General features: G+C 40.6%; 1 protein-coding gene across 1 annotated transcript; it reads left to right on the forward strand.

The window, feature by feature from the left end:
• Positions 1 to 590: 590 nt before the first annotated feature.
• Positions 591 to 23,767, forward strand: ibtk (inhibitor of Bruton agammaglobulinemia tyrosine kinase). Its single transcript, XM_073485120.1, is given in 29 exon segments — positions 591 to 720; positions 1,558 to 2,422; positions 2,580 to 2,676; positions 3,770 to 3,894; positions 5,392 to 5,502; positions 7,244 to 7,414; positions 7,713 to 7,830; positions 8,499 to 8,679; positions 9,357 to 9,480; positions 9,798 to 9,975; positions 10,083 to 10,236; positions 11,248 to 11,632; positions 11,740 to 11,996; positions 12,083 to 12,169; positions 12,254 to 12,336; positions 12,455 to 12,492; positions 12,627 to 12,723; positions 12,840 to 12,941; positions 13,674 to 13,791; positions 14,119 to 14,179; positions 15,613 to 15,740; positions 15,931 to 16,043; positions 16,146 to 16,291; positions 16,478 to 16,596; positions 16,897 to 16,995; positions 17,251 to 17,406; positions 18,294 to 18,494; positions 21,953 to 22,088; positions 22,535 to 23,767. Coding segments are annotated over 28 exon segments (4,035 nt in total). The 5' UTR covers positions 591 to 720; positions 1,558 to 2,098; the 3' UTR covers positions 22,661 to 23,767.
• Positions 23,768 to 24,075: the final 308 nt, after the last annotated feature.

Consider the following 24,075-nt stretch of genomic DNA (forward strand, 5'->3'; position numbering starts at 1 on the left):
TATTTGCATTCTCTATTAAAGGACTAAACCTTATATGTGCAAAAAAACATTTTACTCTTGAACATTTTCTCTGCTTCTCTTGCTCTTAATCGGATACGCGCAAATATAGGCCAATTGTGTCATATAATAAATGTTTGTCTATTAAAGAGTGAATAGCATGAACACTTTTTTAAACTGTTGTGCTATTTTGAAGAATAACGTGATACTGTCGAGTCTCACATGAGGTGCAAAATGTAACACTTGTAAATTAACCTTGTTGTATCATTTCAGATTAATTCACAGGGTATTTGGCATTTTTATATATAACTAACTAACTAACTAACTAACTAACTATAACTATGTATACATTTTAAACGTACAAGTTAATTTATCACGTTGTTTGATTTTATTATTTTATTTTATATGTGTGTAAAATAAAATAAATAAACCAAATTTCCAATGACATCATAGATACAGCAACAGCATACTCTGAGCACAGCTAACACCCACAAAAATGAACCAATAGAAGATAGTGATGCTGACGCCTGGACCAATCAGAAGTCTCGACACTGGCAACGCTTTTTTACTTATAACCTGCAGGGTTTCAGGCGTCCAGTCCTGTCAAAAATTGCACCAGTGAAAATAAACCGCTAGCTTCTGTTATTTGTAGTTATGACACATTGGATGTACGTCGTTGATGCAACTTTCTCCATGTCCTCTTTTCTCTTTATCTAGCGGAAGGTAAGAAACGATACGACGTTAATTTGTCTGCTGCAAAGCGCCAATGTTAGCTGTCGATGATGTGTCAGTCGAGCTAGCTGCCAAGTTAGAATTAGCTAACGCCAGCTAACAAGTACTATTCAAATCTAGCTATTATAGTTGCTTTCCTGCACGCTCAGTGTTGGCTGCAGGATTTGGAAATTATAGCACATGATGATGTTGCTTGACGCGTAACATTAATGTTATCCTGCTTAGCCACTATGAGCTAATACCTACTTGATATAGCAGTTAGCTCGTGCTACTGCACAGCTTGCTAGCAAGTAAGTCACATATTTGGGGAAATATGGTATGTAAATCTTCTTCTATTAAAGAATTAAGTGTATAATGTTTTCAACAGCCCGGTTTACTTACTCAAAACACAATGGGTTGAATGGTGTGCACCAAACACAGACAACTAATAAGTTCATGTCATTCGGCTAACTTAGCCTGTTACATAACCCTGCTATTTAACATTAGTCAACATTTAAAGTCTTTCTTATTAACGTTAGTGCACTTCCTCACAAAAACATTACCCTTATGCAAACTACCATTATATGCCAAGTTTAAAGCCTCCAGTTTTGTTTGCACAGCACTGTCAAATAGCTGTCTAGCAAACCTGCCAACTCAGCTGACCTCTCTGCCTCTTAGGTCTGTAATTGGGCCAAACTTGCTCTGACCTTTGCGCTTGCAGTTTTGGGGTCTTATCTTAATACTGCATCCTGCACACAAAGCTGTACTTGTATTTTGCGTTTAGCAACTAAGCAAAGTGTGAATGTTGGCTATTGTTTTTAAGTGATAACTCTCACTTTTCTCCCTCAGGTGCACTCTACAATTATGGAGTTTTGAAAAGCAAAGTGAGCATTTTGGGGGGAAAGGGGGCCTTTCCCCTCAAGTTTGATGGTTGGACTGCTGGACGAGAAGGTCGGAGGGTTGTTGGAACTGCTGCCTTTTGTAAATTATTCAAGAGTATATAGAGGAGAAACTATTTTTGCTAACATTACTATGTACAATTTTGTATGAAACGCACATGAGGTTTTGTATTTATTGAATTCTTGATGCCATTGTATGCTACCAGCACCTTAGTTTGTGTTCAATTCTGGGTTGAAATGGTGGACTGAAACAAGTCAGAGAACCTCTGGAGTTGCTAGGGTGCGGTGGAACCTCAACACAAGCACAATTCTAGCACTCCAAACCATTCCAACCCTTTTTTTCTTCTTAGAGAGCAGCTCTGTTACAGTACAAGTTTAGGGACTGAGTTTTTGTTTTTTATCTAGTTTGCAATTGTGGGTGGTGGCCTGTTAAAGGACTTTGTAATACTAAAGGGAGAAGGGTTCACTTTAAAATTTTGGTGAAGGTCAGGATGAGTCTGGCATCGCCGGGCTGCACCCCCAAATGCCGCTCACATGAGCATGCAGACCAGGTGGTAGCAGCGCTGACATGTGGCTCTGAGGGGCAGCTGCGGGCGTTTTTGAATTCACACTGCTACAATGCGGCCACCTTGCGGGATGAGTTTGGTCGCAACGCCCTGCACATGGCAGCTTCCCTTGGAAAGAAGGCCATCCTGGAGTGGCTGCTGGAGAGTAAGAGTGCTGACCTGATGGTGAAGGATAAGGAATCGGGCTGGACCGCTCTGCATCGTAGTGCTTTCTACGGACAGATCCACTGTCTCATATCGCTGGTCAAGGTATGAATTTAACGCAGATCACCAAAAATATGTCGTCGAATTGTTCAAGGTGTAAAAAAGTAGTGCCATAAAAGAAGAAAATGAAGATTATTCCTTGGTAATTTTGAAGAATTTGCCCTCATCTTGTATATTTATTGTTTTCTTGACATTGTTTCAGCATGCCGGACTCCTTTCCACCCAGGACAGGGAGGGTCTCTCTGTCCTGGACATTACAATGAAGGACCGACCATCACATGTTGTGTTCAAACACACAGGTAAGAAAGGCTGATGACTTCTGTGCTTTACGTGAGCAGGGATTTCTGGCTCAACTTCAACTACCAAGCTGCATTGAGCTTGTAATATAAAGAACAACTTTATTTTGAGACCAGCATGTTTGGGCTTGTGTCCTTCATCAATACAAACATTATTTTGTGTTAATTGTTGCACATCAATAATGCTTTTGTCACAAGGCTTATTATTAGCATCATACACTGTCTGTTTGATGGTGCTTTTCACACTTGTACATGCAGGGGATTTAAATGTCCACGTCCTATATCGCATGTCTTTCTTGCCATCATGATTTGTGCTTTTCACATTACGTAAAAAATTACTTTCTGGAAGACTTCTGTTGCACCCACTGTGGTTGAACATCACAGCCCTCTGTTTTGTCTGGTTTATTCTATTTGTAGCTCATAACTTGGCCTCTAGTCTCTTTTTATGCAGTATTTTTATGTTATCTTGTGTTTCTTTTCTTAATAGAGATGCAAAGTCACGCCCCTGCCAGTGGACCACCATGGGACATTATTGCAGAAAAAAAATATGTACAGCAGTTAATGGCGAGAGACAAATACTTTTTTAATCTTATTTGAATTGTTCCATGAATTAGCAAGACTACACACCCAACAGCTGTGTATTTGACGTTGTCTCTTTAAATACTCACCGAAACCGATAACCTAACCCTTGTCGAGCCGGTCCTGCATATTACTTAGCTCTCACAGCTGACTAACTATCCTTTTGCATAACTGCAGCTGTCAATATGGCCAGATTTCTACCTACTTTTTAATACATTTTCTGTGCCAAAGTTGGTGATAGGTGTATATTGTTCGAGACCATGTAGTTCACAGAGCTGATTTTTTTGTCTCTCACCTTTGACTCTTTCTGAAATAAGGTCCCACGGGGTACAACAGAAGGTTTCGGACTTCTTCTCTCTATGACTTTAATTTTTTAGGTGAAACACCTTGAATTGCCTCATGGATGAAATTTGTTATAAAGGGTCTTCTTTTGATGGAAGATCAGTGGTTAAATCAAGCTTCAGGTGAAAGCAGTGTTGTTGCTGTGCTTATAATTGTGTTTTCTTCCTCATTACAGACCCAACAGAAGTGTACACTTGGGGAAACAACACTAATTTCAGTCTTGGGCATGGTAATCAGGAGAGCCGACAACACCCCGAGCTGGTGGATGTGTTTGCCAGGACTGGAGTTTACATCAAGCAGGTAGGCCAACAACACTCTGCTGTTATCTCAGCTCTTCAGGGAGTAAGTCTGTTTCTACATGCAATACAGGGCATCCCTACTCTGAAAACCCTGCTTGCATGTGTCACACCAGTAATGGTCTCTGTGCCAACATGTGTTACATAAAGAAAAAAAGCCAATGCACATGGGTACCCAAGATAAGACACACCACCTGGGTAAACCAGCAAAACACTCCCTCCCTAACGTCTTGTATTACACAACCTTCTCTTCAGGGTAAATCAGCATTTGTAAAAACAGTTTTTTCCTTAAAGCATGGTTCATACTGACTCATACTTTCTCAAGGTGAAAGCACTGATGGAGAAATATTGGTTATGCTTCAGAGTTTTGATAAATTAATGAATTTGATGCTTGTATACCCTCTATATATTAGATGATTCTTTTAGGCATATTTTGGGACCATTCGCATTATTCATGGTTAACTGGATTTGGGGGGTGAGGGTATCAGGGGAAAAAAAGAAAGCATCAGTAACTTGGAGTCAAACAGAGGGCATAGTTTGTGTGTGAGGCGAGGACTGATTAGCTTTGTCTTCTCCTGTATAATCTTAATTTGTGACTTTGTAGCACTCGTCTGTGCATGGTTAAACCATGCTACCCGCCTGGCTACAGTTTCATGTATTTGTCCAGTGGGTGCTCTTAGTGTGATTAATATAGCTCCTGGCACCAGTGCAACCACCCCCAGTGAAGTGTGTACACACCAGGTGCTAGTTATAGTAGATTAAGTAATGCAGAACGGCCGTGTTAATCATGCTGTCATTTTCATCTCTTCTTCAGACTACTGTTTGTATGTGGTTTGTGTGTTTAAGAAATTCTCAATCGGGGCTTTGTGTCACCATATTATTGGTGTTTACAGAAGAAACCCTCTGTTTGAGGTGTTTTTGTGCCCAGCAGGACTTGTCATGCAGAGTAATTTCATAAAGCCTCGTGGGGGACAGATGGATCTGATTTCATGACCACACAATGACCCAGTGGCACTGCCTATAGTCTTTGTCTTGCTGGCCCAATCCAGCAGGTGCCAGAGGTTAAATATTAATTCCACAATGACATGTTTTTAATTAAATGAACTACACTGGTGTGTATGCATGTGTGTGAATGTCCACATCAATGTGATACTTTGGGAAACATCTCTGCGCTCTATTGAAAGCTTGAGGGGGAGTGATGTATTAGTAATGATGTTTGCTTTTCCACTTGTGCCTTGGCCTTTTATTGGCATAGTGTTTTACTATCACTACAAGAGGGCTTGGCCGGCAGACATGGAAAGAGATGCATCGCAGCCTCTGCTATGAGGTCAAAATTATAATGACAAGAGCTTTAATCAGCTCGAACTTCAGACACACTTTTTTCCCTTTAGAATAGTATATAATAGCATTATAACTAACTAAAACTAAAACTAAACTAACTAAAAGCAAAAGCAGAAAAATCACCAATATGTTAATGTTTAATGGCCTTTTCTCCCTGCAGGTGGTCCTGTGTAAGTTCCACTCTGTGTTCCTGTCTCAGAAAGGCCAGGTGTTCACCTGTGGACATGGACAAGGAGGACGACTCGGCCATGGAGATGAACAAACTTATCTGGTGAGACTTGTTATAGGCCATTATTTTGGTGAATCAGGATGAGCAAAATATTTTCTTAGAATCGTTGTGAGCAACAAATCTTAACAAAAAAACCATTCACGATCAGTGTTTTAAGAGGGGTTCAACTTACGATCCTGATCAATCAATTAGTTGTAGGCTCATAAAATAATGTCTTTTAGTGTTTCCAAAAGCCCTAAGGTGATGTTGTGACATTTCTTGTTTTGTCCGCAGCGAGTAGATTTTCAGTTTACTTCCACAGAGCAGTAAAGAAATCAGAAGAAAAATCCATTTAAGAAGCTATAATCAGAGAATTTTGACTTTTTATTTCATAATAAATTGCTCAAACCAATTAATCAATTAGCAAAATAGTTGGCATTTAATTTGTTACTTGACAACTAACTGATTAATCTTTGCTGCTCTACTTGTAAGCTGATTTAATGACCAGCTTGTCATAAAGTAGCGTATTAACCACATATTAAGTTTGTTTTTGTATTTGTCATGAATGTTTTTAGATGAGAAGACGATGAAAGAGAAATAGTATTTTGTGAACTGAGGTCTCTTCTTCAGTTTTAAAGTTCACTGTGTAGGAGGATACACCGGAGATAATGATTCTGTCTGAATAAAGGAACTAGACCTGCGCAATATTGGAAAAGAACTGACATTGCAATATGAAAAAATACAGGAACTTTCACCAGATAACTTGAATAGCTTTATCTGTAAAGAAAACTATCACTCTAGAATAATGAGGGCAATTTCAGCATTTTATAAAACAACCAAAACGGGCCCTGCTTTGGTTGATAAATGCGATGTGACTATTACGCATGTGCACATTGCTGTGTTGATGCTGAAACAGTATACCGGTACTGTGCTGCCTAAAATTAACTGTTACTGTTAAGTGAGATTAATTATTAGTTGTGTTTACTCACCCGTCATGTTTAAAGGCCTGATAGTAATATTAATCAATTGCAGGCAGTCATGTTGTACACCACTGATAAAAATGGAGGTTCCTCCCTGACCCGGGAGACTTACTTCTTTAGATTCAGTGATTAAATGCCATTTCTCAAGTGTCTTAAAACTTTATTAGGTATACCTGTAACATCTCATGCAGTCCATTACAAAGAAAATGAGGTTGTTGTTCACAGTGGTGTTGAAATAGACTACATCATCTTGAGAGGTGTTTTCACTGTTTTGACCATCCCATTTACAAACATCATGGGTAAAAATATTAGAAACACACTTGAGTAAAAAGTAGTCTAGTGTAACACCATCACAAACTATTGCTTGAGTAATGAACATTTAGTTGACTTAGCACCATTATAATTATATTGACAATTTTAAGCTTTGTAAAGATAAAATATGGATACACAGTGAGAACTTGTTAGTAGGATCATTTCATTGTCTGTTTTAGTATATCATGGGATTTGTTTACAATTTCTGGAAAGAAAGGAGAAAAAAAAAATGTGACCAGACCTGTCCTTTTACATTAGCTGCAGCAAAAGAAGTGCACATAGCAGAAAACAACAGGACTCCTGCTGTGACGGTGCCATTTGAGTCACTCAAGACTGAGTGACTGCCTGAAAATGGTTATAAATAAGGCAGTATAATACACAGGATATTACCCTACCCATAAAAATTCAAACATGGCATGATGTCAGTCTTCAAAACCTTTTTATGAATCCATTGAAGGCTGAACCGTGACCTCAGTTTGTTTTTTTCTAATGTGTTCATCTTTTCTTTACAGGTGCCTCGGATGGTGGAGGGTCTAATGTCCCACCACTGCTCCCAGGTGGCGGCAGCTAAAGACCACACGGTGGTGCTGACAGAAGAAGGCTACGTTTACACTTTCGGCCTCAACACCTTTCACCAGCTCGGTCTGGCTCCTCCTCCCGCTGCAGCACATGTCCCTAAACAGGTAGGAGGTAGCAGGGAGGTTAATGGAAAGGGACTGATGACATTTTACAGTGCATGTAACGAGTGTTGTTTGTGTGCTAAAGGAAATTTGCTTGTTCAGAGTGAAATGACACTGTACAGACTTCTTCAATCAGCTTCCCGTTTTTATAAATATCAAATCGTATAAATATTCTTTATTTGAGACTGATTAGTATTTTCTACAACCTGTACACTGAGAATTATCTTTAATGTTAAGGTTAAACTCTCTTAAATCCTGTTTACTTTAGTTTCAGTCTCTGTCTTACATGCTGTGTATGTAGGTGTTCTCCAAGACGCTGAAAGGCAGGACGGTGATCGGAGTTGCTGCTGGAAGGTTCCACACAGTGCTTTGGACCAGGGAGGCTGTCTACACAATGGGACTCAATGGAGGCCAGCTGGGTAAGTCTTATCATTGCAAAGCCAGTGTCACAAGAGAGCCTTAATGTAAATGAACAGTTGTGGTAGATGTGTATGTAAAGGGGTAAAACATTTTGCCAATATAGTCAGCTGGTTTGAATACTGATTTTGTAGCAATGGTAGAGCGGTTCAAATGTTTATTTACTTCTGTAGAAGAGGGGTATGGTGGTTGGGGGACACATGAGATGACACAAAAGACTATTTTGGTCGAAATTTATGGATATGAAGAAATTGTGTTTGTGTATGAGCAGCTGATCTCGTCACTGTCCTTCACACTTGCCATACTTACATGAGCAGATTTTGAAGGTCTGGAGGGAATGATACGATGTTGACCTTGCTGATGTTCCTGACTCCCCTGATAATAGAATAGACTTGTTGACACTTGATTCTGTCTGTTGTAGGACACAATAAATTTAATGCTACTTTAAGTTTTTGCTCTGACAGTGTCCATGTATACGTATCATTTCCTCTCTGACGTCAGACTTGTGTTATAATAAACTTATATTTTCAAACAGTCCAAGCTTAGCTGAATGAGTTTTTTTTCCCTCTATTCATCAAAGTGAAGACTGATATTATATTTTTTTATTTTAAGCAAATGGCTGGTACTTCTTGATATGCTGATGTACAGTATACTGTGTGTTTCTCTCCAGGTTACTTGCTGGATCCAAATGGAGAGAAGTGTGTGACAGCCCCTCGGCAGGTATCCGCCCTGCACCACAAGGATGTTACCATAGCTATGGTAGCAGCTAGTGATGGAGCAACAGTAGTTGTGACGGAGAAGGGGGACGTCTACTTGTTGGCTGACTACCAGTGCAAGAAAATGGCTTCAAGGTGAATGTGATGGTAAAACTCACTACACTGCAAAAACTGTAAAGACTCAACTTCCTTTTCTTCAGAGAATAAAGAGGATGACGATTCAGTGCCAGTAAAAGACTTTTAACAGTTAACTATTCCACTGTCTGTGATAGTAAAGCGTCCCTTGGCACAAGCAGCAGGGAAATTTCTTGTTAATGTCCAATACTGATTCCTAACCAACAAAAGACTGCATCTGGTGATGTCAGATAAATGTAGATATAATCTCTGTTAGGAATTAAAGGTTGTACTGTTATTTTCTTCCATGCTTATAAATTCGACTGACATGTGCAGCCTTTTAAAGCACAGCTGTCCGCTCTGCATCACCTTTGGTATTCTAATCAGTCCTACTTTGAATGGCAGTAGATAGTGAAAGAGAAACAGTTGTGTTATCTTGTTCTTTTATTAGCATAATGTAGTGCTGTGAATATGTTTTTGTTGGAAAGGGTAGTGGGGCTAAGTGTCTGTTAAATGGCAATAACACAACAATGGATTTACCTGAATGCTGAAGAAATCAGCAGTGATATTTGAATGAGCATCCTACACCAAGCAATGTAGATCTTGATCCACTGATGGAAAATGAATACATTTGTATGTTACACTTGTGTTTTAAATGTGACACTTCATATTCTTTGGTTTTGATTGGCCTCATTCAGGCAACTGAACATCAAGAAGGTTCTGGTCAGCGGCGGTAGTCTGGACCACCGTGTGGTTCCACAGATCCTGAATGAGGGAGGAGGAGAAAAGGTGGCTATCCTGGCATTAGATGAAGCTGGGAGGGTAAGTGCAATTTAAAGTGCTTTTTATTCTTTTAATAAGGCTCCTGCTGAGGAAAAGCATTACTTGATAGTTAGTCAGTTATGTGACCATAAAACTTCTCTCACTCCTGCGTCAGTGAGAGAATGTATAACATTGTTATTTTTAACATAGCTGTACTTCCTCTCTTGTTATCTAACCTATGGTGCAAGTAGACAGTTATACAATCCCAAATCCGGCCAGCCTGTATGGGGTCCTATAGATGAAAATGGTGACTAAGACTTATGTTGTTAAAACTTTCCGTCAATTTTCTCACTCCTCTGTTTCCCTCGATCCGTCAGGTGTTTTGCTGGCGTTCCTGCGGCAGCTCGGTGAGACAGTGCCGGTGGGCGTATGGGCGTCAGGTTTTCATGTCGGACATAGCTCTCAGCAAGAACGACATGATGTTTGTGACTCAGGAGGGGGAGGGCTTCAGTGGCGTGTGGGCTGGAGAATATAAGAAGTATGGGGAAAAGAAAGGTGAGCAATTTAGGTACACACTTCATATTGAATCATAAAGTTGGCCAATGATATGCCATTGTTAGTAGTTTCTAGTTTCTAAAAATCTGCTTCTTGTAATCTTACAGAGGTCAGTGTGGAGGTTTGTGGCCCTTCAGATGCGGGGACGGTGTACGAGCGAATCCGCCTGGAGAAACTCCCGTATGTCCACAGAGCTGTCAGCGTCACCATGGACTCTAAAGGACGAAACTTTGGAATGCTTCAGTCCGACCCCAAAACAAGGTGGGAAATCTCCCTTGAACCGTAGAAAATGCTGCACACAATAGTGCACTTGTGTTCGGAAGTCTAAAAAGCCTAAAAATATGCTTTTTTGAAGCCAGTTTTTTGCTTTTTATGCTTTTTTGAAGCCAGTGTTGACACCTGCATTCATAAAACTTTAAATAAAAAAAACCATCCTGTGTAAACAATGGTAAAGCTACAACAAGTGATATTTAAGTGATAATTAAACTAGAAGATATATGTTTATGAAATCATCATAGGGTGATTCTTAAGGAACAGGTGTCAGATATGAAATCCCATCAGTGGATAGAGGAGGCTAACTAATCACAAATGGAGGATCCTCTGTGATGTTTGTTTCGTCTTAATCGTCCTCCTTCTCAAAGTCATTATTAATAATAATGTTTCGTTACCCATGTAGTTATTTTGTGCAAGGTCATAATGCCATTAAAGCAGACTTTTTATTAGGTTGGCTAGGAATGCTAGCAGTTTATTTAGTAGATAAAACATAGTGCTATCTAACGTTTCAAGCTTGTAACGCTGCCATCTAGAGGTCAAAACCTGCCTCTCAAGACATGAGAAGCAAAAAACTGATTGACTTAGAAAGCATTATCTGCCCAGGGCTTCAGTAATGTTATGTTGGCACTTTTAGCTGGATGGAATAACGCAAATTGTGGGCTATTTATCTTATCTGGCTGTGTCTAATTGTGTTTATTTTTAGATCTCTTCCCTTCTGATAAAACACACTGCTTTATTGAAGTCATTGTCACAGCATGAGCCCCTCTTTTTTTATTATACTACTCATCTTTTAACGACATATGGCAACTTTTCTGCATTTGCTGTCTTATAGACATCGATGCTGAAAACATCTGCTCTCTATTTGGCCTTTTAAAGATGTATTGCAAATTATACCTCAGGTGTCACAGATGATGATGATCTTTGTGTTCTTGATGTATGTGTTCTAAATGGTAAATCTGTGATTATTGTAAAATGATGTCCATTTTGTCTTTAACCCAGCTTGTATGAGATTCCCATCATTTCTCCATCCTCCTTCACCCAACACTTCCGACGCCTCCTGGACGAGGCAGACGAAATGGACAGCATCCATGATGTGACCCTGCAGGCCGGTGATCGCACCTTCCCTGCCCACAAGTACATACTGTCCATGAGGTCCGAGTTCTTCCGGAAGCAGTTCATGTCTGAGCATTGCGGGGATGATGAGGAGCTTGATGCAGAAGTGAGGAAGAGTGAAGATGCCGTGGGCTGTGATTTAATCATTTTGGAGAAGATCCCAGCAGACATGTTGGAATACGCCCTGCACTTCATCTACACAGACTCCTGTGAGCTGCTGGAGCACGGTGCCCGGCCGAGAGTGTCGGGGGCACTGACGGGACAAAACCAGGTGGGTAAAACTATTGTTTAAGTCTATACAAAAAATTGCATTAGACTTGAAGTGTTGCAGTTATTTATTGAAGATTGTGTTCCATTGTCTCGTCCTGTCCTGGCCAGGACTCGGAGCAGGAGAGGCTTATCAGCAGCCTGCAGGACTTGGGCCTGAGAGGTCGTTCAGCCCTGGAGGTGTACCGCTCCCTTCCCCCTGCAGCCAAAGGAGATGGTGACAAGGCCAAGAGCAAGTGCGCCAAGCCTGGCAAGAAGGGGAAAGGAGGCAAAGGTGACAAGGCTGGGGCCAATGATGGAGGGGCCAACCCAGTGAAAACCTTACAGGGTATTGCGAAAAAGCTGGGCCTGGGAAGCCTGTCTGCACGGTGAGACAGAGTGAGCTCCAAACCCTGAGGCGAGATCAGTTTTGTTGTCACGTCTTATTAATCATGCTTTCTGTGTTTCATCACAGACTGGACGGAGTCAAATATGAAACTGGAAAGATCAATGTGGTAAACAAGAAAACTGGCAACAAACCCAAATTCAACCAGAAAAAATGGTGCGTATAGTGTGATAAGATTGCAAATGACACATTTTTAAATGTAAGGTTTTCTGATATCTGTGATATTTTGTGTCTGTGCAGCTCCTATCTTTGTGATGTTACTCTGAAATCTGAAGATGGGAAATAGTTTCCATGTCACAAATGTGTCCTCTGTGCACGACTCGGTAAGTTCAACAAAGTTATTTTGCATTGATATGCCCTTTTAAATTTAATGGCTGTTTTTGAAAATACAGAAAATATGTTGATGAAATGTTCTGAATTTTGTGTCCATCTTTTCTGCAGAATACTTTAATAGTATGCTTGGAAACCCCTGGATTGAGGTATACCAGCTTTTTATCTTACACCACCTTATTCATTATCTGATGTGTAACTGGTCTAGATGCTCGCTATACATGCACTTTTTGGACATCACCATGCTGGTACTGATAAAAATATTGTCTTGTGCCCCCCACAGGCCACATCCTGCACTGCACTGGAGATGCCCACTAGTTCTGAGATCCTGCAGGTCATCCTCGAGTATATTTACACAGATGAGTCTCCCACTATTAAAGGTAACTTCTCAAGATTTATGTTGACTCACAACACATTTATTTTTTGCTGAATTTGCAGTAAACAGTAAAAAGGCACATATTACTAGCACTTATCAATTTCTGTTTATGTTTGACAGAGTCTCTGAACGTGGAGTTTGTCTGCAATGTATTGGTTGTGGCTGACCAACTGCTGATCACACGCCTGAAGGAGATGTGCGAGGTCGTCATCACTGAGAACTGTATGTTGTGTTTTTACCTTTATCCTTTCCTGTTTCTTTTCCTTTCAAACTCATTCAATTCGAATTTCATATTACGAGAATGCAGAATTATTTCAAGTAAAAGTTCACTCAAAACCGAAAATGTTGTCATTATCTACTCGCCTCTATAGGTGATAGAAGTTTCGTAGTTCACAAAACATTTCTGGAGCTTTAGTAAAAACAACTGGGAAGAAAACATGAAAGAGCTCCATGCAGCTTAATCATTATAATCCAAGTCTCAGGAGGCCCTGAGATCCCACATTTATTTGAAAAGATGTTATTTTGTCTTTTGTTATTCTCTCTCTTTTTTGGCCAAAGCTCAACTGCGGTGATTTTTACATTTTAAAAGGAGCCCTCAGCTATTTCAGTTGTTCAGGTAACTCTGTTGTGCTGTGAAGCTCCAGACACTTGAGGGCTGTCATTTTCTTCTAAATATGTCTGTGAGTTGACTTAAATGAATCAAAATTGGGAAAAAAATAATGATGTATGATGTATTGAATAAACACCTAATGATTGCCTTGGAGAGGTTGCTCACAGGCTGCTGTTTTTCATGTATGTCAGTTTCTTGAGATTTGTCATCCGTTGTTCTCATAAATATCTTATTTTACTTTTTACAGTTTTACAAATACAAATTATGGAAACTATTATTAGACGCAATTTATTCTTTTTTTTTCAGAGAACTGTCATTAAATCTGCTTGCTTTGCTCTTCACAGTGACTCTGAAGAATGCTGCAGAGCTGCTGGAGTTTGCCGCCATGTACAACGCAGAGCAGCTGAAACTCTCCTGTCTCCAGTTTATTGTGCTCAACATGGCTGCCCTGCTGGAGTCAAAGTAAGAATCAGAATAACGAATCCAATGTGCACTTTGATAGATCTTTAACGAACTGATTCAGAGTATTTCAGCCTCATTTTTCGTCTTTCTTTATTTATAGCTACAAAGGTCCACAGACAACAGTGCTGTAATAAATTAAAAATGTTCCTTATAACTAAATACATCAGCCTATCCGAGTATCTTGAGTATGTAGTCAGTAAAGTTGTGGACATGGAGACTGTTATATACAGCAGGAGAAATCCTTTCTCCAGCAGGAGAGAACTAAAATATGTTTCTCATCTGTATGCGTTTGTCTGCCTGCCCCTTTCTTTTCTGTGTTGCCCTCAGAGCGCTGGATATTCTTAGCGATGAAGTGCTAGTGGAGCTCTCTGCAGCCTACAGGAGGATGGTGAGTCACCCCACCTCACCCGGCCCTTAGAAACATCCTAATATGCATCCTCCTTTCCATGACTTAAATGTTTTAATTTCAGCCCTCCAGTTTACAGAGTGAAGGCTCTCCAGACTCTTACTCTTCAGACAATACATTGTGTTCCCTGAAGGAGGGGTAGCTGGGCTCGGTGAGAGACAGCTGTCGAACTAAGAGATGACTTTGATGATGGATGTACTGTGTAAAAGTGCAGGCTTGGCCTCACATCCATCAAAAGTTGAACCTTGTTCCTCAAACATTTCATTTTTTTTTAGACCTCAAGGATACAAACGATACATTTTGATGAGAAATGCTAAATGAAAACAACTTTTTTTTTATGTCTGTCAAGAAAATCCAACAGGGCTTCTTTTAATTTTAGATTTTGAGAATGCTGTGCATCAACACCACAGTCAAAATTTGAGCAATTTTAGACACATACACACTAACACAAAAATATATACTGAAAGCAGTTTATTTTCCAATATGAACAGCATACAGACTCGAATCCTGCTCAGAATGAGTGCATAGTCTGTTTTTGTAGATCACAGCGGGCTCATCTCAGGCTGAGATGTGAAATTCAGGGGCAAGAAGTCCACAGTGCGGTCACTGCAGCATGAGCTCACAGAATGCCTGAAGGCAAATTACATAAGCAAATATCTGAAATATAAAAGTAATAATTATGTAACTCGAGAACCGACTATGCTAATGATGCCTCTCGTTTTATAAGGCTACAGTCTAAGGGTTACGCTGAGTGTGGCTTCAGTGCATCATCGAGCCATGATGTTAGGCCTGCCCAAAAAAATCTTAAACACAAAAATGGTGATAAAACAGTGAACTGTCTAACAACGTTATTCAGTACTTTAAAGTAAAAAGTCTTTTTACATGTTTCCAACAATCAGTTTCCAACATTTATAATGTGTTTTCAAACAAATCTCTGAATTTCCTTTTTATGAATTTTAAGATAACCAGGATTATTTTATTATTCAGTGGTTGTTCATACTCCACCACAGGGAATTAATTGGTGACCAACATCATTACCTCACCTCATAGATTTCACTCGCATAAGTAAATGTACACAGCAAAAAAAAGTTATTACTTTTTTTTCCTTTTTTGTTTTAACCTTATTAACTTAAGCCCCGCCCCACGTTCAGGTGCAACTTCCTGCTTGAGGACAGAAAGTAACCTGGACGTGTCGCTCTATAAATGCTCAAATATTTCAGTGGATTATTTTCTTTTTCTTATTGCACAGTTGATGGAACTGATTTCATATTTTCTTTTTAAGTCTTGGTTCTCATATGCTGATGTAAATGTTTTCAGGTTCCGGTGACAGATGGAGGCTGGAGATGCTTCAGTCAACAAATGAGGTTCTTGCAGTGACTGTTTGGATTTTTCAATTACTTTGTTTTTAATTTCAGATCCCAGCCATGCAAAAGAGGGTGATCACTCCGTATCCTAGCGCCCCAGACCTTAGTGTGTATGAGGATGAGGATTTGGACTCGGCGTTCAGCCCCAAACCAGAAGCAGAACTGGATCACTCCTGCAGGTACACAAACAGAAATGTCCTGTATCTCTACATTGTCTCTTGTGTTTGTGTTTTGGTTTTACTGCAGTGCAGAGATTTGTATTTTCATTTTATCTGTAGAAAAGCTTGCTATCTGCAAGTACTTTAAACTTCTCAAATCTAGTGCCCCAGATAGATGTGTGCTAATGATGTAACCGCATTATCCCTCCAGGGAAATCCTGTTAAAGAAGGCCAAGATGAAGGCTAAAAAGAAACCAAGGCGACGCTCTGACAGCTCAGGGGGCTACACTCTCTCTGATATCATTCAAAGCCCCCCTGCTGCAGGTAGACTTCAAACACACACACACAGGTTATATGGTTTTGAAATACATCAGCGTCAGGTTGTTGTTGAGTAATATGCAATAATCACACTGTCTTTCCTCTCAGTGGTCTCACTGCCCCTGGTGAAGTCAGGCAAGGCGAACTCTACAGAGTCCCTGCAGGAGCTGCTCACATCTGATTCAGAGGGCAGCTACATGGGGGTGGGCAGTCCCAGAGACATACAGTCACCCATCTTTCATGACAGAGCTGAGGTGAATGTCTGATCATTACAACCATCGCATGCAGTTATTTTGTTGCAAATTTGATAAAACAGGTATTTTACATACTGGCAGCTGTCGGTGCATCATAAAAAACTTCAAAAGATTCTTTGGGATATACATGGCTTGGTGGCTATAATATTACACATCACAAGAAAGAGTGTTGTTTATTATTTGCAGGATGAAAAGGCTTTCAGTCAGAGGCTAAAGACCCCACCCAGCACCCCGACCTCCCTGAGGGACTGCCTCCCAACTCCCCCCAACTCTGCTCCACAAACCATCCCCAAGGTTCTTCCCTGGTAATAAAGACCTAATGATTCTTTATTTTAAAACATCTTCATTCTTGCTGGTTGTTTCTCCGTCTTTTAAAAATATCGTAGGTGAAACACTCAGCAGGAGGAAATTAGAGTTTTTAGATCTTTTGAAAAGCTGGTTTGACATTTAATACAGGTTAGCCTGACTTTAACAACAGACTTTATGTCCTCCCACATCATTTTGATGTGGGGGTTGAGAGAAAAGAGGAAATGCTTTCATCTCTATTTAATAAATTAGAATTGGAAATAGATCTGTATGTGTGACTGTGTTATTACAATCTGCAGTCCTGCCCGTCCTCCCCCAGTCTTGGATCTGAGAACCATCATGGACATGGAGGCCAACTCTGTGCAGACCCCCAGAGCGACTCCTAAAAGCCCTGGAAGGTATGTGATGTCCTGTATTTCTTCTATCTGAGAAGATCTTTTACTAACAGATTATTTATACTGACTACTTTGTGATGGTGATCAATGAATGACTGACTGTTGTAAAATGACATTTCTACTATTGCCTTATTCATAAACTGTGATGCTTTATTTTGTCCAAGTCTGAAGGAAAGCCGTTTAGCCACACAAGACAACCTTATGTCTTCACTGTTGTTCACTTCAGCTAACAGCATATATTTTTCCTGCTGCCTGCAGTGTCAACACCAGCATTAAGCACTCCCCTGTTCCTGCTAAACTGTCCCAGAAGCAGAGGAAGATGTTGGCCATGGCCAACAAGGAGTCCAGTGTGGAGTCCAGTGCATCCAAACCAACCCCCACAGGCACCCCATCCAAAAGCAGTGGGAAGGCCTGGTGAGTGAGCCTAAATATGAAGACCACTACTCACAGCTGTTGAGAAAAACTTTTTGGTAACTCTCAATGGGTATGACAGTTAGGGTTAAAGTAGCTAAAATCAGTGTTTTTATATTTGGAGCAGAAGAAACAATACAGCATTGGAACAGCATTGCATTATTAGGATACAGAAAAGGTAACTATTCCTTAATAGTTTTGGGAAAAAAAGACTTAATCAAATTATTTCTACATTTTGTAAAAAAAAAAAAAGGGGATTATTATCAGGATTGCAATTTGAAACAGGGCTGCCAGCTCTCAGCATTGACCACGAGACTCACCCAATTAACACTTTTCACATGCCAAAAAACAAATTCATAACTGATAACGACTCAAAAAGAGGACACTGACGAGAGTCGGCGGCTTTTCTGGCAGCAGTCTCTCCCTGTCCTTTGGACCACAGTGCAGGCAGGAGTGACAGTCAGTTACTATGGTTACGGGGATGCTCTCTGCTGCCCTGAATCTCTCTCACGATTCCCCTGATTTAGGTTATGAAATCTGGAGCTCGGCAGGTATGCTGATCAGCGAAACGTGTTCATCATTGACGAGGATTATTGATTTAATATGATTATAATGACTGTAACCCCTACAGTGAGTAGTGCCACAGAACGCCTGCTGATAAAATGCACCAAGTTTACTGCTGTCAAATCTCACTCTAAAGTAAATTGAAAAGTTGGAGGTCCTGATTATAATACATTTATATGAAGATGCATTTACATTAGTGTACTTAAGCTTTTTAGGCATACAGCGAAAAAAACAGCTAGGAGGAGTAGCAACAAAAGTGCAATCATCTTTAACTTTTGTGAATTAATATGTTATACATATTACTGTGTTATTTGTTTCATCTGCAGGGCAACAGCAGTCCAGTCCCCGCCCTCCTCGTGCTCTTTTCGGGCACTGCTGGAGGAGGAGGAGAACCGCTTGAGCGGAGTGGCACAAACAGGAGTCCAGAGGGGCCAAGGCGCCCTGGGGTCCCCCGTCACTGCTACTCCTGCGATCAGGAGGGTCACGTTCAAGTGTGCTGAAAGCAGTGAGCCGGAGAGACCCACTGGGTGAGTTTCCAGTCACTTGTTTGACTTACTTCTGTTCTGTACTGCTGTCTTCCACTAGGTGGCACTGTTGAGGTGTCTTCTTACAACTGCTGTCAGGTTGATATCAGCAGCCCACACACGCGCTATAGACGAAAGAAAAGATACCATATTAACTTCTCAGTTCTAACTAACCTCATTTCACTATCTTATCTAAGCCTTAATTTAAAAAAAAACGAAATTATATCCGCCCTTATACTTTCTCTTTTCTCATCAGATTGAGAAAATACAAAAATACATTTTACTTTTTTTAATTGTGTGGGGCAACTTGATCTGACGCAAACATACACTGGCTCTGAATAAAAAGGGAAACCTGAAAAGGGAAGTTACAAGGAGCAAAACATTATGAGATATGTTTTGTGTCTAATCGGTCAGCCTGTCGAATGTAAGTGCTGACTGACCAGATCTCCTCAAGTGAGACTGATAGAGATTGTCGTGATGCTCTGGTCTGAGTGAGGTGAACAGCTCGAAATGACCCAGTACAGCTGGGTTGACCTGCCGCAGACACTGAGTCAGCCTGACCTTTACAACATCCGCAGACAGCTGGACAAACACAGAACACACACAGGGCAGCATGAGCTCCAGCCCGTAAATCCGCATTTCTATTTGAGTTGCGTTCAACAACTGTCCATGAAGCAGATTATTTTTGTATTTATATCTGATAGAGGCCTCTGAGAAGTGGACTGCATCTTTTTTATCTGATATCATAGTTTCGCTGCTGTAGGTCTTCCTGCGCTTCATGCTGCAATCTTCAGAGCAGACTTGTAGATATTAAACAGCTGTGTGAGTCACTCTAGTGAAGCCGGTGATGTTAATCAGTATTGATAAGGGCAGGCCTCATGTCACAACGGATCATACAGAACAGGGAGCAGGTTTCAGGTTCCTCTCGGTATTTGGATGAGCAGAAAGACGGACGAGTTCAAGGCTCAGGAAGCGGCAGCAGTCTCGCATATTCTCATGTGTGCTTTCTCGGACACTGTTTCCATATCCCCAGTCTGAATTAATACAGAAGCAGTCATGCTTTTATTAAATGTCTGGAAATGTGGAAATGTTCATTGAAGACATAAGGAGGAAAAAAAACAGTCAGAGGTGTCTCTTGGCCAGATTAAAACAGATTCAATTTTCCATATGACTCAAGTTCATCATAGTGAGTTATTAGTAATGCTTTTGACAGTATTTATAACAAAAATATGACTAGTGTGTCTCCAGCGCTCATGTAGCAACTATGAAGTAGGAAATAACTTCACGCGCACACAAATCAGACTGCAGGGAGTTCATGTCATCTGTGTGACATGTCATATTTCACATGTCATGTCGAATAGATGTTCAGGATCCCATTGGAAAAGGGAAAAGCAAGACAGGTTGTGTACTTTGACATATTTCCTCTCTGAATATTTATATTCTTCGACTGTCAATCGGTAGTCTGTTTTTGTCGGGATGTACTTTTATTGTGCTTAAAGGGACATTTATTTATATAGCTCAAGTCATATTCAAGGCAGCTTCAGAATGCTGTACAAACATTTTATCTGGATATAAAAATGAAAATATAGATTTAAAAGAAAAAATGTTGGAAGGCTCCAGAAAATGCCAGATCCTCTTGATTTGTTTCACACGTGTTGCACATAGAACAAATGTTGCAGAAGCTTCTTTCTTTTGTTCATCAACTCTGAGATATTTTGCAGAGGATCTAACAGGTCTGGCTGTTTCATATTACATATAGTGTAGAGGCAGCTCAACATCATATTTTGGGGTAAAACCATTTTTTATGTACAAGGTCTTTGGGGGATAAACCAGGGCCCAGACTATTACAGTAACCCAACTTGCTGATAATTAAGGGTTATGATAGTGTTCTAGTTGTGATTTTAAATGGCTGTAATCAATGTATTTAGAATAACAATGGCTGTAATGATGTAAAATGTGAAAACAGACTTATTCAAACATATCAAACATCTTATTGAGTCCACACAGAATTATCACCAGTGCTGCAGCTCCCCTCAGCTCTACAAATCTTTTAAACTTCCTGCAGCTCTCATTTTCCAGCCTGCAACTGTCTTGAACTGTTTTGGTTCACTCAAACAACTCATAGTGCTGTTTCATTTCTCTGCAAACAGCAGGCAGCTTGATGTGTAAATAGGCAACTGCTGGCTGACATTTTTGCCATATCAACTTGTTGTTATAGGTCGCTGTTGTGTTCACAGCTTGTCCTGTTTGTCCAAATGGCTGAATAACATCAGTCATTGCAGCATTGCAGCATTCTTCTACTGAAATAGATGATGCCCTGATTGTTTTTAAGGTTTTAATTGACGGATAAAAACAGCACCTGTAATAAAAGTTACTTCAGTTTTGTCCCAATTGAGTTGGCGTTGTTGTGGGACATTCAGTGATTAATCTGGTCAATGCTCTGAATCAGTTTTTTAACCAGGGTGGAAGTGTAAGCTTAATTATAACAGGAAATATTGTTTTTGTAAATGTTATGACTTATGAATGACTTGAAGCATATCAGTGTTTCCCACACATAGACTTTACGTGGGTGGCCCATTTTTGATTTTTTTTTTTTACTTTTATTTTTCTCATCCGTCTGAGAGGACGATGCCATCTGTGATCGATTAACTAGTGGACTCATCTACTGACATACACCTGCTCTGCCGAGAAACCAAGAGTGAGGTTCTCTTGTATTAAACCCCTTCTCTCACTGATTGTGATGCAACCAATCCTACTTAATGTAGGTCTGTACGCCATTTTGTACAAGCTTGTAAGTTGTATGTGCACCCAGTTGTTGCAATGTCATTCGGTACCACACTGGTTTCAGTAGGCTATGCTACATGATTAACGACAAGCTTCCTCCATACGTGGCTCATCAGCTGCTGTGAAAACAGAGTTGTGGGTGAAAATCCAAAATGTCAGGTGTGGGTTTTTTTGGCGCATTCATTCTGTGGGGAAACAATGCATATAGAAATTGAATAAAATGGGACCAAGGTTCAGACCCTGTGGATCCCCGTCCGAGGTCTCATATTCTTTAGACCTGAACTCTTCAATAGGGACCAAAGAGTTGCCATTTTATGACTGGTCCTCTTCATATCACACAATCTTCTGATTGACTGTCCTGACTGTGTCAAATGCATCACTAGGGTCGAGAAGAACGATAAAAATCTTATCTGCATCTGTGTTAATGTAAAGTTATTTTAAAACTTTAATAAGAGCCCTCTCAGTATTGTATAATAAAGACTTTAACTTCAGTGCTGATTTGTAATCGTATAAGAGGTTTGTGAAAGCCAGGTGGACAGGCGGCAGCTCACACAGGAGCTTGTCAGTAGTAGTTGACTCAACCTTTGTCCACGCACTTCGACTCTTGTTGCCTTCCCAGCACAGGCACTGATACCTCTCCTCTCTCTATCTCTGCATCACCCATCTCTCCCCCTCAGGCCCTGGGTGCTGGGTGCAGTGGGCAGCCCTCCCCTCTCCTCCTCCTTGGTGACCTTTGCCTCCATCATTGAAGAGGAGAAGCAGCAGGAAGCTGCACTGATCCGCAGCCGAGAGAAGCCGCTGGCGCTCATCCAGGTAACACGTCTTGTCTGTGCACGTTAGTGCTCACACACTCACCCACACATACAAGCTACTGCCAGGACTGAATGTATAGCTTGTGTTTGCAGCATACAAGTGGAAAATATCAGGGGTGGTATGGCCACAGCATGCGTAACTCTCTCACTACCTGGAAGACGTTTTTCTAATGAATATCACATTCCGGTTAGAAACGAAATGCCTCAGTTTTGTCCTCTGACAGCCCTCTGTGCTCTTCCTCCTGCTGTTGCCAGGCTTCTGTCAGCGCCTTCACAAAACACTTTTTTTTCCTCTTGCGGCTTTCTGGTTACCATTATGTAAAACACTTATATCATCTTTAAGCTCTCAGTGTCAGCGTTTTCTCTTTTACCCTCAAATGAAGCGTGGTTTAGTCGCCCACATAACCCTTCCTCATCTCCTTTACTTGTCTCTTACTGTCTTTGTAGATTGAAGAGCGGGCAATCCAAGACCTCCTCATCCATTATGAGGCACGTGACAACCCCGATGAGCTGATAGTGGTAGAGAGGTCTTCCAGAGGTCCTATGGCAGCCCCGACATGGAACAAACACTGATATTAAACAGCACAGCTAGTACATACCATCAAAGTGAGAACATCCCTCCGCAGTTGTCACTCCGCGTTGTTGGCAGCGTCCCCGAAACATCATCAGATCCATCAGTCCGTGATGAGATGCACCTCTGACTCACCCTGCCGTGTGTGGGATGGGTCTGATGCAGATCTAAACTTGTCTCTGCAGTGTTACTTTAAGTTTTATTTTTTATTGCTGCTCGACATTTCTGTTGTATGTGTGAAAGAGAGCGAGTGCTTTTCATAACTGAATGTGGTCCTGGATTACTTTGATCTCTCTTTACATCCTGGTAGGATTTATGTCTCTACTCGGCAAACCAATAATTAAAAAAGTTAGCAACGTTCCCAAATAATTGTTACTTATGTGAAGTTAAAGTTGCCAAAGACATGTAAAGAAATGAAAATGTTCAAGCCACAAAATGGGTCCAAAGTACATCACCTCGAGGGCTTGTGCGTGTGTTAAATCAGTGGAAGCTCTCAATGTGATTAAGAAAGTAAGAGTGCCAATTATCAACTGTGGAAGAGCATCAGCAAAGTAAAGTAAGTGCTTTACCAAGGCAGTATGTTTAGTTACTTTTTGTGCTGTTCTTTTATTGCTCTTTAAGATACTTACAGCTTTGGCTGACTGCTTCTGCTGATTTGCAGTGACTTGGTAACCTTGCTGGAATCAGAAAATGTGTATTTTGAATATGAATAAAATGTGTTTCTTATTTAAAATGCGTTCTTTGATGCAGTTATAGCGAATGGCGGATACTCAGTAGGGCTGATTGTGTTCAACTGGCTCTCCAGCACTTGAAGTTATCGCTAGTGTGTTCCAGAGGAGTTGGTGTGCCTTTATCAATAATTGCAACTTACAGACTGATACAGCAGCTAAAATATCTTTTTTTTTTTTTTTTTTTTTGTCTTCAGCATTTTCATTCTTCAATGCTAAGTTGTTTTTATTTTCCAGCTTTTTTGCTGGAGCCAATGTAAGTTGTGTAGGTACGCCAGATCTGGACCATGTTCTCTCATCTTCAGATGCCATTTGTGTGTGCGAGATGTAAGGATATGAAGAGAAAGTGGCATGTAATAAATGATCTCAGCTGTGCAATGACCCTGCCTCCTGTCTCTATTTCAGTTTATATTGCAGTGGAACGAATGAAAGGAGAGACAAATTAAATTTTCTCAATTAATCCCTCGCCTTTTTTTTTAATAGCAGAGACTTGGTGCTCTACTGAGAAATGTGGCTCTCACTGCATCTTAATAAAGATAACATTTAATCTCCCCGTCTCCTGACACTTAAGCTGCCCTGCATGAGCAAACGACCATTATCAAGTCTCAGCCTGTGATTAACTGTGATGACCCTGATCTGAACAGCGAGTGTGGCGATTTAGGGATTTTATTGGCTGTAATTACAGGTAG

The sequence above is a fragment of the Pagrus major genome, chromosome 17, assembly GCF_040436345.1.
Source record: "Pagrus major chromosome 17, Pma_NU_1.0".
NCBI lineage: Eukaryota > Metazoa > Chordata > Actinopteri > Spariformes > Sparidae > Pagrus > Pagrus major.